Source organism: Dipodomys spectabilis, unplaced genomic scaffold, assembly GCF_019054845.1.
Source record: "Dipodomys spectabilis isolate Male_0828 unplaced genomic scaffold, ASM1905484v1 ptg000147l, whole genome shotgun sequence".
In the NCBI taxonomy this organism is placed as follows: Eukaryota; Metazoa; Chordata; class Mammalia; order Rodentia; family Heteromyidae; genus Dipodomys; species Dipodomys spectabilis.
The window spans coordinates 8254215-8269321 of NW_024870824.1; the positions used below are offsets into that span (position 1 = coordinate 8254215).

A 15107-nucleotide genomic window follows, 5' to 3' on the forward strand; every position below is an offset into this window, starting at 1 on the left:
GATATAGGGGCCTTACAACTAGGGTCACTATTAAGCAGATAAAATAAAATCAGGTGGGACAGGTGGAAGCTGGCTGAGATGGAGGTGGGCTGAGATGGAGGTGGAGTAGGAAAGAAATCTTGAATAGACGGCTTAAGGTTTCAACAGCATTCCTGGGGTGTCAGTGCCAGACATGGCCTGGTTTCAGGCTGTCTTCCAAGACCACTGGGTGGGATTGTTGAAGGGTAAGTGGAGGGGAAATAATTCAGGATGATCAGCAACAAGGACAGTTCTAATATATGGCTGTCAGGAGGGAAGGTGAGTGCTTTCAATTTCAGTTATTTTCCATCAAGGGGAATCCAGGTTAATAAAAGAACTTATATACATACAGGTATGTATCTATAAAATTACCATCATGATAAACCCAAACTTATTTTAAATGGTTTCTTTCAGGATGAAGCATCAAGAATTAATTGAGTGTAGAAAGAGTAAAACTTCTTTGGGTAATGTTCCATAAAAATTCTGAACCATGTAACTTATTACTGGTGAGAATTAAAATATTATGCTGGCTTGTGGCTGGTGATTCGCATCTGTAATCCTAGCTACTCAGGAGGCTGAGAGCTGATGATTGTGAGTCAAAGCCAGCCTAGACAGAAAGGTCTGCAAGACATTCATCTCCAAAATCCAAAAGTGGAGCTGTGGCTCAAATGTCAGTGGACCGACCTTGAGTGAGAAAGCCAAGTGAGAGTGAGACCCTGAGTTCAAGCCCTAGTATCAGCACAAAAAATTATGTTAAACAAAATACAAAACACATACACACAAATTGTATAGTTCCATGCAAACTAAATATTCAAAACATGTAAATTCAAAGGGATGGGAAGCAAGGTAGAAAATAACTAGAATAAGAGAAGATAATGACGTCATTGTTCACTTAAAAGCGTTTAAACTGATTAGTTTGATTATAAATAGAGATAGACACACATTATGGCTATATGTATCATATATACATATATTTACATGTTACCATAATTAAGAAATGAGGGAAAATATTCATTTTTAAAGAACTATATAGACTGAGGGTATAGTTCAAGTTGTAAAATATTTGTCTAGCATGTATGATATCCTGGATTCAGTCCCTACCACTGAGAAACATTATTTTTAATTTAAATTTTTAAAAAACTTGAATAGCTGATTAAAACCTATGAAAATATATTTCCTCACTAATAATTAAGAAAATACAAAACTAAAAAAAAATATTTAAAGGAAATGAAAGTGAAATAAAGACAATTCAAGACAAAATTATCACTGGCAGACTAATTGAAGGTAATTCTAATGAATTGTTTCAGCTAGAAATCAAATTAGCTTAGTAGAGAAGACAATTATGAGACAGCAATAAATCTAATTTGCACAGAGGACACTAAGTACCAGACATTTCACAAACTCTATAAGATAATAATTCTCATTTTGCTGTTAAGGAAAATGAAACACAGCCAGAAAACTTGCCTGTTTACACACTTGGTAAGTGTCAGAGCCAAGACATAAACTCACATATTGGGAATTTAAAATCTGTGTTCCTAAACACTTACAAGGCTGAAGTGAAACAACTAACAACAACAAAAAAAAAAGTGTTAGGCCAATAACAGATGCTGGCAGGGATGTGGCCAAAAGGGAACTCTACTACACTGTTGGTGGGAATGTAAACTCATTCTACCACTCTAGAAAGCAGTATGGAGGTTTCTCAAAAGACTAAACATACAGCTTTCTTATGACCCAGCAATTCCACTCCTGGGCATTTATCCAATTGACCACAATCTAGGCCATGCTAAAGCCACCAGCACAACCATGTTCATTGCAGCATTGTTTACCCAGATGCTCCTCAGTGGACTAATTGGTCAATAAAATGTCTCTCTCCCCTCTCTCTCTCTCTCTCTCTCTCTCTCTCTCTCTCTCTCTCACACACACACACACACACACACACACACACACACACACACAATGGAATTTTATGATTCCATCAGAAATAATGACATTGTTCTTTTCATAAGTAAATGGAAAGACTTGGAAAAAATTATATTTAGAGAAGTAAGCCAGACCCAAAGAAACATTGGTAATAATTAGAAATCTATACATAAACCCAATGGATAATAAAAGGCAAAAAATTACTCGGACATGATATATTAAACAATACTCTAAACATTCACACAGTGAAACCAAAGGAGGATATTCTTAGGAAAGGATCATAAGGGCTCAATAGCTATGTACAAATGATCATATAAAATGCTGTTTATCCAAATGAACTCCAAAGTGGAAATAAGAGGTGCTTTTATTTTAGTTTTTGAATTTTCTTCTACTTTTTTCCCTTTTGTCACTATATTTGATTTCTGTACCTTTTGTGTGTAAGTGTATCTGATTTAGGGAGGGGAAGGGAAAGCACAGAAACAGTGGGAAAAGGGGTGAACTAATTCAGCAGTGATACTCACTAGACACTATGTTGGAAATAAACTATACCACTTGGGGGCAGGAGGTCAGGTGACATTGTTCAAAAGAAATGTACTCAATACCTGACTTATATAACTATAACCCCTCTGTATATCACCTCTACAAAAAAAGTTAGGCATAGCAGGGCACACCTCTAATCCCAGATTTGGAAGGCAAAGAGAATGTAAGTAGACTGATAAGCTGAAGCAAGCAGCAATCAAATAACAAAACAATAATGTTACACAGGGTTTGAAAATGTGTAGTTACAGAGAGCCTTTGTGTAGGAAATGAGATAACCAGAATAAACTATCTTAAGATTATGCTAAGGTTTGGGCCAGGACTGTAGAGCAAACAAATATGAATTACATAGACTGGAAAAGAAGAAACAGAGTTAATATGTGCAGGTGCTATTAAAAAATACACAGGAAATCAAATACCACTTACAGATAGTTTAAAAAGCACTTAGTATGGTTACTGAATTGGAAAATAAGTACATAGTCAATACACCAGCCAAAAACAATTCAAATTACAATCACACATAAAAAATCAAGTAGCTAGAAGTAAGTCTAACTACTAGTTACTAAGTCTATATGTGGAAATTATGACTTTATAAAGAGATACTGCTGGGTACCAGTTGTTAGAAAAATGGAAAAAGGAAAAGGCTTCGCTGTCTCATCAGGCTAGGACTGTTTATTGAGTAACAATGAGGGGCTACAACCTTCCCATAGGATTGGAGGTGGTGCCAGGAGGTGGGATTAGAGTAGGCTTTAGTGGGATCTGAACAGTGAGACAAAGGTTACTTGAGTTCAGTACAGGGCAGGTGACTGCAGGTGCAGGTAGATTTAATACTTGACTCCCTTATGGTTAGGGAGTAGGGGGGAGTGACCTTACTTCCAAGCTCTCAAGCTTTTTAATGTTCAAACATCCCTACATCTGTCTTCCCTTGACTGTTTGACCTTCTCAGGGTCCAGTTCTTAGCCTTCTCTCCAATCTTTTTTTCCCCATTTTGTCAGTCCTGGGTCTTCACCTCAGGGCCTGGCACTGTCCCTGAACTTCTTTTACTCAAGGCTAGCACTGTACCACTTAACCACAGTTCTACTTCCAGCTTTTTCTGTTTATGTGGTACTGAGGTATCGAACCCAGGGCTTCATGCATGCTAGGCAAGCACTCTACCACTAAGCCACATTCACAGCTCCTGTCTAATCTCTTAACCCTTTCCTGATCTCACAGCTCCACCTCAGAGTTCAATACAAATTAGGCCCACAATGGAATGTTTACAGCCAGGCTTAGGTCACATTGCCCTGCCTGCATCAAGCACATCTGGGGTTTTGCTTGATGTCTGTATGCCCCTGGGAAAATAGGTAGGGATCAATCCTTCATGTTCTGTTTTTGGATACATAAAAAGATTGGGCCAAGAGGGGAAAAGTTAAGTCCTTCACCTGTGGCTCATGGCTATAATCTTAGCTATTAAGGAAGTTGAGGTCTGAGGGTCATGGTTTGAAGCTAGCCCAGGCAAGAAAGGCCATGAGACTCTTATTTGTAGTTAACCACCCAAAAAATTCAAAAGTAGAGCTGTGGCTCAAGTGGTAGAGCAATAGCCTTGAGCATAAACAGCTCAGGGACAGCATCCAGGCCCTGAGTTCAAGCCCTAGAGCCAACCCAAAAGAAAAGCAATGCCCAAAATCTAAAGCAAAAAATTTCAAGCTCTTAATGCAAATATGCAAATATATCTGAGGACTTAAGGAAGAAACATCTTTTTAAGACACTAAGTAAAACCAAGAATTCTGAGGATTTATCATTCAATAAAGGTAAGGTATAAACTAGGAAGATACATATCACAACATACAAACTGAACAAAAAATTAGTATCAAGGTAGTTGTTGGTGGCTCATGCCTGTAATCCTAGCTACTCAGAAGTCTGAGTATTAAAGTTTCAAACCAGCAGAAGTAGGAAAATCTGTGAGACTCATCTCCAATTAACTACTGAAAACTCCAGAAGTGGAGGTGTAGCTCAAGTGTCAGTCTGAGTACAAGAGATTAGGGAAAGAACTCAAGCCCAGAGTTCAAGCACCAGGACCAAATTAATATCAAGAATATACAAGAATATATAGAAAAAAAAGAATATATAAAGCTGGGGATGTTGGCAGTGGTAGGTCACTTGCCTAGCATGTAGATGTAGAAGGCTGTGGTTCCCATTCTCAGCAGAAAAGAGAGAGGAGGGGCTGAGGAGAGAGAGAGAAGAGAAAGAAAGAGAAAGAGAAAAACTAAAAAACCCTCAATGTTGTAAAGCATAGAAGTCCAATAGATTCAAAACCTATAAATTATAATTGAGAATAATAATCAGGGGAAACACTTTGGAAAATAGTTAAGCATTATATATTATATATTTATTTGGTTGGTTGTTTTTGTTTTGTGGGTTTTTTTGAGAACAAGTCTTTCTATGTAGCTCATGATCAAAGTATCCCAACTTCCTGGGGCCAATGGGACTTAAACCCACTATCAGTGGAGTCACCAGCACTCAGCCAATCTGGCTGGAAGCCTTTTATTAGCCACATGGCGATGGTCTCCAGCTCACAGAGCTTTGGAGAATAGCCCTGTTTGCTTTTCATGGGGGATTTTTTAGGAAGGGGTTGCACATAAGTGATGTTTGCCAAAGCAAACAAACAGGGGTACAGAAGCAAAACATAGCCTTGAGTCACAAGAGCATAGGCAAAACATAATCTTGACTTGGTCAGCATGACCAATACTATCAATGCTATTGACATTATTGATACTGATTACAAAAAGTCAAAACATATCCTTGGATTACAGAAGTCAAAACACAGCCTTGGGTAGTCTATTTTATAGAAATTATTTTTATTATAAGCTCCTGACTAATAGAGCAACTCAGTATAGCTGATGATAAGCCTCAAGGTTGTCAGTGGACTTCAGCAAAGTTTGTGGTAAATTGCAAAGCTGCTAGCTTGGTAAACTTGAGTGTGGGAGAGATGTTCTTTTGCTTGTCTTTTTCCACCAGTATGTTGCTTGAACTCAGGGCCTGGGCACTGTCCATGAGCCTCTCAGTGTTCAAGGCTAGCTTTCTACCACTTAGCAACAGCACCACTTCTTGCTTTTTCTGCTTATGTGATGGGGAGGAATCAAATCCAGAGTGTCATGCATGCTATGCAAGCACTCTACCACTGAGCCACATTCCCAGCCCTGTTCTTTTGCTTTGTAGCAAGGATGGAAAAGGCATAGGCGGACTACTGGCCATTTGACCTGGAGTTTCTCTCTACAGAGGGGTTCTGCCTTTAATATTTGGCCCCATTTTTCATAATCATTTTGTTCTGCTTTCTGATTTCACATGTTGCAATGATCATGTGAAATCACAGGAATGTACCATAATTCCCAGCTATTGAATTTAGATTAATTTTATTCTTAAATCTTTAAGAGCTCCTAGAATTTCTATTCTTAGTCATGTGTATACTCAAGAAAAACTGTTTTATAGTTATATCGGAAACTAAATTGATAGCTAAAAATATCAGTATTGACAGTGTACCCAGAGCAAAAATCGGAAAATATTCTAAATTTAATTCACTAAATGGATAAACTGTGGTGTTTCACCCACATGGAATATTTTACAGCAGTCAAAATTAATGAACAACAATGACAAAAGATTATTATCATTTGTAAGCTTGTTAGGTAAAATCCTAAGTAAAAAAAAAAGTGCCAAAGTAATATAGCAACTATCTTATTACTAGAATATTTTTAAAATTAAATGTGTTTTTATTTTATATTTGCTTTCTATACTTAACTCAGGTGCTTTTTATTTACCTCTTATATTTACTACTCAAAGTTCAAGTTGAAATTTTCTTTTTGTTTTTTTTTAATTTTTTAAAAAAATTTTGCGAGTCCTGGGTCTTGAACTCTGGACTTAGGCACTATCCTTGAGCTCCTATTTGCTCAAGGCTAGCACTCTACAATTTGAGCCACAGTGCCACTTCTGTACTTTTCTGTGATTAATTGGAGATAAGAGTCTCATGGACTTTTCTGCCTGGGCTGGCTTCCAACCATAATCCTTAGATCTCAGCCTCCTGAGTAGCTAGGATTTACAGGCATGAGCCACTGGCATGCAGCTGAAAATTTCTTTTAAAAATTATTGTTATTATACAGGTGATATACATAGGAGTGACAGGTACATAAGTCAGGTAAAGAAGAGTACATACATTTCGTTTTGGACAATGTCACCCCTTTCCTCATTCTCTCCCAGTTTTTCCCTCCAAACCACACCTACAAGTTGTATAGTTCATTTTCAACATAGTGTACAGTGAGTATCATTGTTGCATTTGTTCACCCTTGGTCCCTCCACTTCTGTGCCTCCCCCTTAAACTCCCAAAGAGTGTAAATGAACAAACAGGACAAAAAGAAAAGTAACAAAGAAAAAAATCTCTTGTTTCTATTTCCTGGAGTTCATTTCCATACATTTATTGTGTATGATCACATATGCATAGGCATTGTGCCTTTGTGTTCCACTCCTAAAAGTATCCTCCTTAGTCTCACTGTGTATCAATGCCTTGAGTCCTGTATAATTTATAATATCCCAGTGTATTTTAGATCTAGCTTCTGCATATGAGAAAACATGTACCATTTGTCTCTTCTGAGCTTTGCTTACCTCACTTAACATGATTTGTTCTAGGCTCATCCATTTCCCTACAAATGACTTATTATTCTTTCTAATTGCTGTGCAAGTGTATAAGTGTATCTGGGCTATTGTTGGGCTATTGTGAATAGGGCAGCAATGAATATGGATGTGAAAGTGTCTTTATGGTATTCTGGCTTGTGATGTTCTAGATAGATGCCCAAGAGTAGTATGGCTGGGTCATAGGGAAGATGTATGTTTAGTTTTTGGAGGAACCTCCAGACTGATGTCCAGAGTAGTGTACTAGTTTACATCCTCTTCAACAGTATAGTAGGGTTCCTTTTTTTCCACATCCCCACCAGCATTTGTTGTTCAAATTCACAATGTTAGTCAATCTAACTAGGATGAGAAGGAATCTAAGAGTTGTTTTCATTTGATTTCCTTTATGACTAGGGATAATGAGCATTTCTTCATGTATTTTGTGCATTTTTTGGTTTGTTTGTTTGTTTTGCCATTTTTACCTCTTCTTCTAAGAAGTCTCCCTATAGCTCCTTTGCCCATTTAGTGATTGGTTTATTACCTTTGGAAGGGGTTAGTTTCTTGAACTCCTTGTATATTTTGGATATTAGGTCTTTGTCAGATGTATTGCTATAAAGATTTTTTCCTAATCTGTTGGCTAGAATATTTTCTTTGTGCCAGTATTGGGCTTGAACTAAGAGCCTAGGTGCTATCCCTTAGCTTTCTTATTCAAGGTTAGTGCTCTACTAGTGCTTGAGCCATACCTCATCTCTGGCTTTTGGGTGGTTAATTGGAGATGAGATTTTCATAGACTTTTCTGCCTCTGCTGACTTCAAATGATGATCCTCAGATCTTAGCCTTTGGAGTAGCTAGGATTACAGGCATAAACCGCCAGCACCTGGCTATTACTATAATACTTTATATAACTAGATGAATAAGCTAGGTATAGTAGTCTGTACCTATAGTCACTGAGACAGGAGGATGTCTTGAGCCTATAAATGCTTAACTAATCTTGGGCAACACAGATACCTTATCTCCTTAAATAAACAAAACTACATAAATACAAGAAGAGCTTAGATAGATGAGTGACCAATGCATAGACTACTAATAAGAATCTAAATAATCCAAGCCTTTAAACTAAGGTCCATATGGGATAGAGTACAAAGCACACAGAGAGACCAAGGAAGTATTCTTGCCAGAAAGTTGATTTAACCTCAACTAAGCCTTTAGGCCCACACCTCAGAAGACTTCCTGCCTAATCCTGCCACTTGAAAATCAAAGTATAATGCTGTAATGTTGAACAAAAACATATCTACATGATTCAGCTTTGATTATAGGAGGCAAAGTGAAAAGACAGGGTAGGAGCAAACATAACAATAGAAGCAGAAGCTGTAATCCTTACTACTTAAGAGACTGAGATCTTAGGATTGCAGTTCAATGCCAGCCCAGGCAGGAAAGGTTGTGAGACTCTTTATCTCCAATTAGCCACCTAAAAAACAGAAGTAGATCTGTGCAAAGTTGTAGAGAGCTAGTCTTGAAAAAAAAAAAAAAGCTCAGGGAAGGGATAAGAATGGACTTAATGGTAGAGTGCTTGAATCCATGCATGAAGCCATGGGTTCAATTCCTCAGTAAAAAGCCAGAAGTGGTGCTGTGGGTCAAGTGGTTGAATACTGGCCTTGAGCAAAAGAACCTCAGGAGCCGGGCGCTGGTGGCTCACGCCTGTAATCCTAGCTACTCAGGAGGCTGAGATCTGAGGAGCGAGGTTCAAAGCCAGCCCGGGCAGGAGAGACCGTGAGAGACTCTTATCTCCAATAAACCACCAGAAAACCGGAAGTGGCGCTGTAGCTCAAGTGGTAGAGCACTCGCCTTGAGCTGAAGAGCTGAGGGACAGCGCTCAGGCCCAGAGTTCAAGCCCCATGACCAACCAAAAAAAAAAAAAAGAGAACTTCAGGAACAGTGCCAAGGCCCTAAGTTGAAGACAATGATGACAAAAAAGGAGAAAAGCAGAAAGTAGAAAAATAAAGACAGGTATTTGCTGTAGGATCCAGACTCAAACCTCAAGATTAATTCTAATTCTGCCTTGCAAGGTCTTCATGACAAAATGAGAAAGCCTGAGTCCCATAAGATGCCTTATACCCAGTGCCAATGAGATGAGAACATGTCATCTTTTTGTAACATAGCAAGAAGCAACAGTACTGTCAAAAGGAATTGGTCATTTCTCCAAGGGCACATTTCTTTCCAGCACAAAAGCACTATTCGTATTTAATCAGAAAATGTGTGAAGAGATAATTTAATCAGTATTTATTCAAGAGTCCAGGTTTTTGAGGACAAACTTCTCTATAAATACTCCCTCTATTAACACAATTACCTGGCTTCACAGAGAAAATAATACCCTCTTTGAGGACTTATTTTCACACAGAGAATGTGTAGTTGTTAAAAAAAAATGTCATTTTTCTACAAAACTACATACCTACCTTACCTGTGAAACTTTTCACTTCAGCCCAGACTAAAGCCAGTGATATTAAATGTTTTAGTTTTGAAAAAGTCAGCGATTCTTCTGCAGAGTGAACAAAGAACATCGGTTCAGATAACTATCAACCAACCTTGTAGAAGTAGAAAACAGGAACATTATAGTTGACTATTTAAATATTATTAACCAGGAAGTGAATTTAAATGCTGTCTTTAGGAGGAAGTTAGGCATATTGTGAACAGTGAACCTTATAAAGCAAGCCATGGATGGATCTGGACAAGGGATCCAACATTGAACTAATTTACTTGCTTAAAAAGACCTCAAAGAGGGCTGGGAAGGTGGCTAGTGGTAGAGCTCTTGCCTTGCATGCATGAGGCCCTGGGTTCGATTCCCCAGCACCACATAAGCAAAAAGAAAAAAAGCCAGAAGTGGTGCTGTGGCTCAAGTGGTAGAGCACTAGCCTTGAGCTGAAGAGCTGAGGGACAGTGCCCAGGCCCAGAGTTCAGGCCCCACGACTGGACCCAAAAAAAAAAAAAAAGATCTCAGAGACTGCTTCTGGGACATTCCACAAAATCTGGAGAAAGCAAAGAGCCTTGCAAATGACAGACATTTAAAAGAGATTCCAAGCCAGACACTGTTGGTTCACACCTGTAATCCTACCTACTCAGGAAGCTGAGATCTGAAGATTATAGTTGGAAGAAAGCCAGGGCAGGAAAGTCAGTGAGAAGCATATCTCCAGTCAACCAGCAAAAAACCAGGAGTGGAAGTGTGGCTTAAGTGAGCAAAAAAGCCCTAAATTCAAGCCCCAGCATTGCTATACAAAAAATGAAAGAAAAGGAAGGAAGGAAGGAAGGAAGGAAGGAAGGAAGGAAGGAAGGAAGGAAGGAAGGAAGGAAGGAAGGAAGGAAGGAAGGGAGGGAGGGAGGGAAAGGAGGGGGGAGGCAGAGAGGGAGGGAGGCAGGGAGGGAGGGAGGGAGGGAGGGGAAAAAGGAAGGAAGGACAGGAAGGGAAGGGAAGAAGAAAGAGAAAAGAAGGAGGGAGGGTAAGACTGAAATGAATTTTAAATTAAAAAAATAAATAAATTCAAAGTTAAATTCTGCACAAGTTAGAAATATAGACCCTGAACAGAAGGGTAGTTTATAGCCTTGATCAAAAAGTCCCCATTCTATTATGTATAAACATCTTCCTAGAATTATCACCTCTCTAGTGGTCAGGGCCAAAAGAATCAACTTTTCTTCCAAATTCAACACCAAGATCTCAAAGAACATGAGCAAGTTTTGCACTTGTTGCCAGATATGACCATCTGAGATATCAATATATTTTACTACACCTTGTTATCCAGTGAAAGCTAGGTCAAAATAAACTCCCAGATGCAACATCACTATTGTATTTCAAGATGCAAAGCATCTGGTCCTGACAGTAGGCAAAGGGATGCAATATATAACTCTAAATATTTCCCAAAAATCAAGGGTAATATATGCCATGTAGGAATTATATAGAATTTAAAATAAGAAAAACTGTCCAATATCAATATTAGAAACAAATCTCATGAAATTATTTTTAAAGAATACTAAAAATAAATGAATAAATAAAAACACAGTATAAAATATACATACAAGGAAAAGTGAGGGTTCTTGAGGTTCAGAGAATCTATCACTTATTTTAAACATATATACACATATACACAAAAAAATTGGATACTAGTTTACTTCTACTAAATTTTATTATCGAATATGACATTCCTAATTATAGAATATCAAGACCATTGAATACTTGATATCAGAAACCAGATATCATTATTGTCTGAATATCCAAAGCTCAATATAGTATATTGTTAATGATTTGAGTGAAGTATTTTATTTAACTGGATAAATAAGATGATTATAAATTTAACAATTAAATTAATGATAGGACACTCAAATTTCTTTAAAGCAACTATATTTTTGTTAGAGTACATACCAAAAATGATATAAAGTATTTGCAAATATTAAACCAAGGGTTAAGCAAATAGAATGGAAAAGAATCTATTTCCATTCCTTATTCCCACCTACTCTTGCCTTATATTGTTTCTATTGAAGGTTTCTAGTTAAACTTTTAATGGATGACATGTGAGAAGAAAGTCTTCTGACAACAGAGCTAATAGACTTGCAGCTCATGGATGCTAACAGTGAAATCATCTACTTCCTGCTTAAAGTGAGTCTCATTTTCAACTTTTCTTTCATCCAGGCCTAGTCAGATGCACCATGTAACAGCTACCATTTCAGTAAAGAATATGTAGCTTAAATATGTAAATAACTTGAAAGTAGGAAAATGATTTTCAAGTCAAAGCAAATTAATAGAACAGCTATAGATCCCAAGCATACTGAGCATGTCAGCGCATGCATGCATGTATGTGTGTGTGTGTGTGTACTCATTCAACACACACAATATCCTCAACAGCTCTGATTTGCTAACATCTAATTTACTTCTGGATTCATGACTAGAGTTACCATAAAGACTTAGTATATTTTTTAAAGGGAACTGGATGTTTTACACAGAATTTGAATTCTGCTGACAGCAATAGACTCAAATTGTACAGACTAGTAAGACTTCTTTCTAGCTCTGTGTATGTATATGTGTGTGCACTTAAGAACTTCAGTTATTCAGAGAGACCTTGTTGTTTTTGGAGCAATACAAAATTATAAAGCTTGTTTTATCATTGTAGAATGACCCTCTTAGCTGTTAACAAGTTCAGTTATGGGCATCAGTTTATGTTGTTTTGGTGTGTGAGGGGATTGGGGGTTTGGTGTGAGGGTGAGGGTGTCAGTACATAAGGTACATAAGGTACAGCTTAATAAAATTGCCTTTCTGTGTTTCATTGTATTATATTATCACACTGTATGGACTGACCTCCTTGTGCCAAATTTAGAAGGCGCTAACACTGAAAGCAAGACAAGGAGTTATGGACATCAAGGTAAAATTCAAGAATAGGTCAGCCTTGACATTACCCACTGAGGAATGAAAGCACTAAGTTCTTTTCAGTTCTGCCTGAGGGAGAATGACTTCACTCAGGACTTCTGTCCCTCTATCACTACACAAAATAAAAGCTTTTCTCTTGACCGTGGCACTCTCTATTCCCTGGAAAAGTATCTCGTCTCTGCTGCATAGAGAACAGCGAGTGAACCAAAATGAACCAACGATCCCTAAGTGGACCAACAGAATATTGCAATCTTACCCCGGCCAGGACCCACAGATGAGAAGCTAAGAACTGCTTTTACACACATGGATCTTCTACACGTGTAGCAACACAGCCACTTGCCTTCCTTGGTCTAAAACTGGCTGTTTCGGAGAAGAGAAGAAGGCAAGCTGGTGCAGGATAGCTGTGCTGCTTCTCCAAGGTCTAATATACAAAGCCACACTTAACAGTATCATCACAATGCAGAGTATAATCCTCCTTTGAAAAATGAATGGTACTATTTTAAGAGTAGAGTAGAAAATCCAGGATGCCAACACTAAAAGTTTACTCAACAATGTGGCAGCCTCACCAGTATGCAAGTAATTTTTCTCTTTAAGAATCTACATCAATATTTTAGTTTACAAACACTACATAAAAATGTTTTTAAAATCATTAAACATCCCAAAGTGATGCATACATTAAGTGGGTTTAATAATAGATTTGACATCTTGAATGAGTCAAGCAATCATTTATACCTATCTGCATGAAACCTGATGAACTCTTGGTATTCTGGGTAATATATAAGAATAAGGGAGCCAAATAGTGATCCTCTCACAATATATAACTATCTAAATGGCATGTACACATATAGATTTACACCAAAATCTTGACAGAATTGCACTCAGTCTGTCAGATGAGCTACACAGCAAACAGGCTTACTCTCCATATCTTACCAACATGAAGAACAGCAAATTTTCTATTTCCATGTGATTATGGACAGGAATTATGCGATATAAATACAGGTTTATAAAGTTGGAGATTTAAAGTAGAAGGCAGCAAGATAAAACGAAAATTCCTGTGCCATTAAAAACAATTTCATGTTGGTCTTATAGTCACTGAGCCCCAGCTGTAGTCCTCAAGTTCATATACTAAGAGGCAGATACACCAAGATATTTCAGTCTGCTTCCAGCTGGCTCATCATCAACTTCCTGCTGTATTCATAAGCCACAAATAGTGCAGCATTGGAAGGAATCGCTCGAACCATGGTTGCCTTCAGTCCAGAATATAAGATTAATATTCCTTCATCTCTCACAATAGTTAAAAAGGTTCTCACTAACCCTGCCTGCTTTCCAGATGCAGAAAGAACTTGAATTCTAGATTTAATACAATCCAATGGGAATATGACCAGCCAGAGGCAGGCTCCAGCCATTCCACCACTTATCATCAAAGGGACTGGGCCTAGTTCGTCCTTTGATCCCCCTGATGCAAAAAACGACCTGCTCAATTCATAACCACCAAAGTAGAAGAAATGACCAGGTATTTCTTGAGTTAGAGTGCTCGAGAGTCCGTGGTAGAACCCCAAGAAGCCCTCCTTCATAAAGATATTCTTTACAATAGACCAGATCGACTTGGAACTTGGTGCTATCTTCCTTGCTATCTCCATTTCATACGTGGTCTGCAGACGGCACTTCACCAGCTCAGTGGGGCAGAGTACCAGCGCGGCAAAGGCGGAGGCCAAGGACCCGGAGGCCGCATTCTGCAGATCATTCAGCTGTTGCCCCTTGCTCAGTCCAGCCACTTTCCTGACGAACTCTTGGCAGAAGCCGTAGCACATGAAGAGCACAGAACTCTGGGCAACATAAGCCAGCAAGGCGGGGCTGGTCCCCCGGTAAAAGCCTCGGAAGCCCACTTGGTGGTAGGTCTTCAGGAAGCAGTCGGTGAGGCCCTTGTACAGGGTGGGGAAGGCCTGCATCTTCACTTTCATTGTGTCGAAGGGCTGCCCGGTCAGCACACACGCGGTGCCCCCCACGGCCCCCGCGGTGAGATCGATGGCAGCCTGGATAGTGGGGCTGGACTTCATGTTGGTCCTCTCGCCCTCCGGTGTTAGTGGAGGCGACACAGGCCCCGACCGCCGGCCCAGCTGTCAGCCACCTGCTGCCGGCCTCAGGCCCTGGCGGAGGCCGCTTAACTCCAAGCTGGGTAGCGCGGGCGGCCTCGAGGAGCTCACGAGCGCCAAGCCTGGATCCACCAGCTATCCGCCGTCCCCTCCACCGGAAGCAGGATGAAGGAATGTGCTCCTGTGTGTGTGTGTGTGTGTGTGTGTGTGTGTGTGTGTGTGTGTGTCGCCATACGCTGGTCCTGGGGCTTGAACTCAATCACTGGGCTTTTTCCCTCAAGGCTAGTGCTCTACCACTTGAGCCACAATTCCATTTCCAGCTTTTTGGTAGTTAACTGAAGATAGTCTTATGGACATCCTGCCCAGGGTGGCTTCGAACCACAATCCTCAAATCTCAGACTCCTGAGTAACTAGGATTGAGTGAGTCACCAGTACCTAGCTTTTTATTTCTTTTTCCTGGTACCAGGGTTTGAACTCAGGGCCTACTGCTTGTC

The 15107-nt window shown here is 39.3% G+C and overlaps 1 protein-coding gene across 1 annotated transcript; it reads right to left on the minus strand.

Moving 5' to 3' along the window:
- Positions 1-13129: 13129 nt before the first annotated feature.
- Positions 13130-14576, minus strand: LOC122118182 (mitochondrial ornithine transporter 2-like). The gene has a single exon (XM_042692115.1). The coding sequence runs from the start codon at positions 14479-14481 to the stop codon at positions 13672-13674; it is 810 nt and encodes a 269-aa protein (XP_042548049.1). The 5' UTR covers positions 14482-14576; the 3' UTR covers positions 13130-13671.
- Between the last annotated feature and the right edge of the window lie 531 nt (positions 14577-15107).

Excerpts from the sequence above, each read along its gene's own strand:
- LOC122118182 (XM_042692115.1), bottom strand. The coding sequence starts at position 14,481 with ATGAAAGTGAAGATGCAGGCCTTCCCCACCCTGTACAAGGGCCTCACC.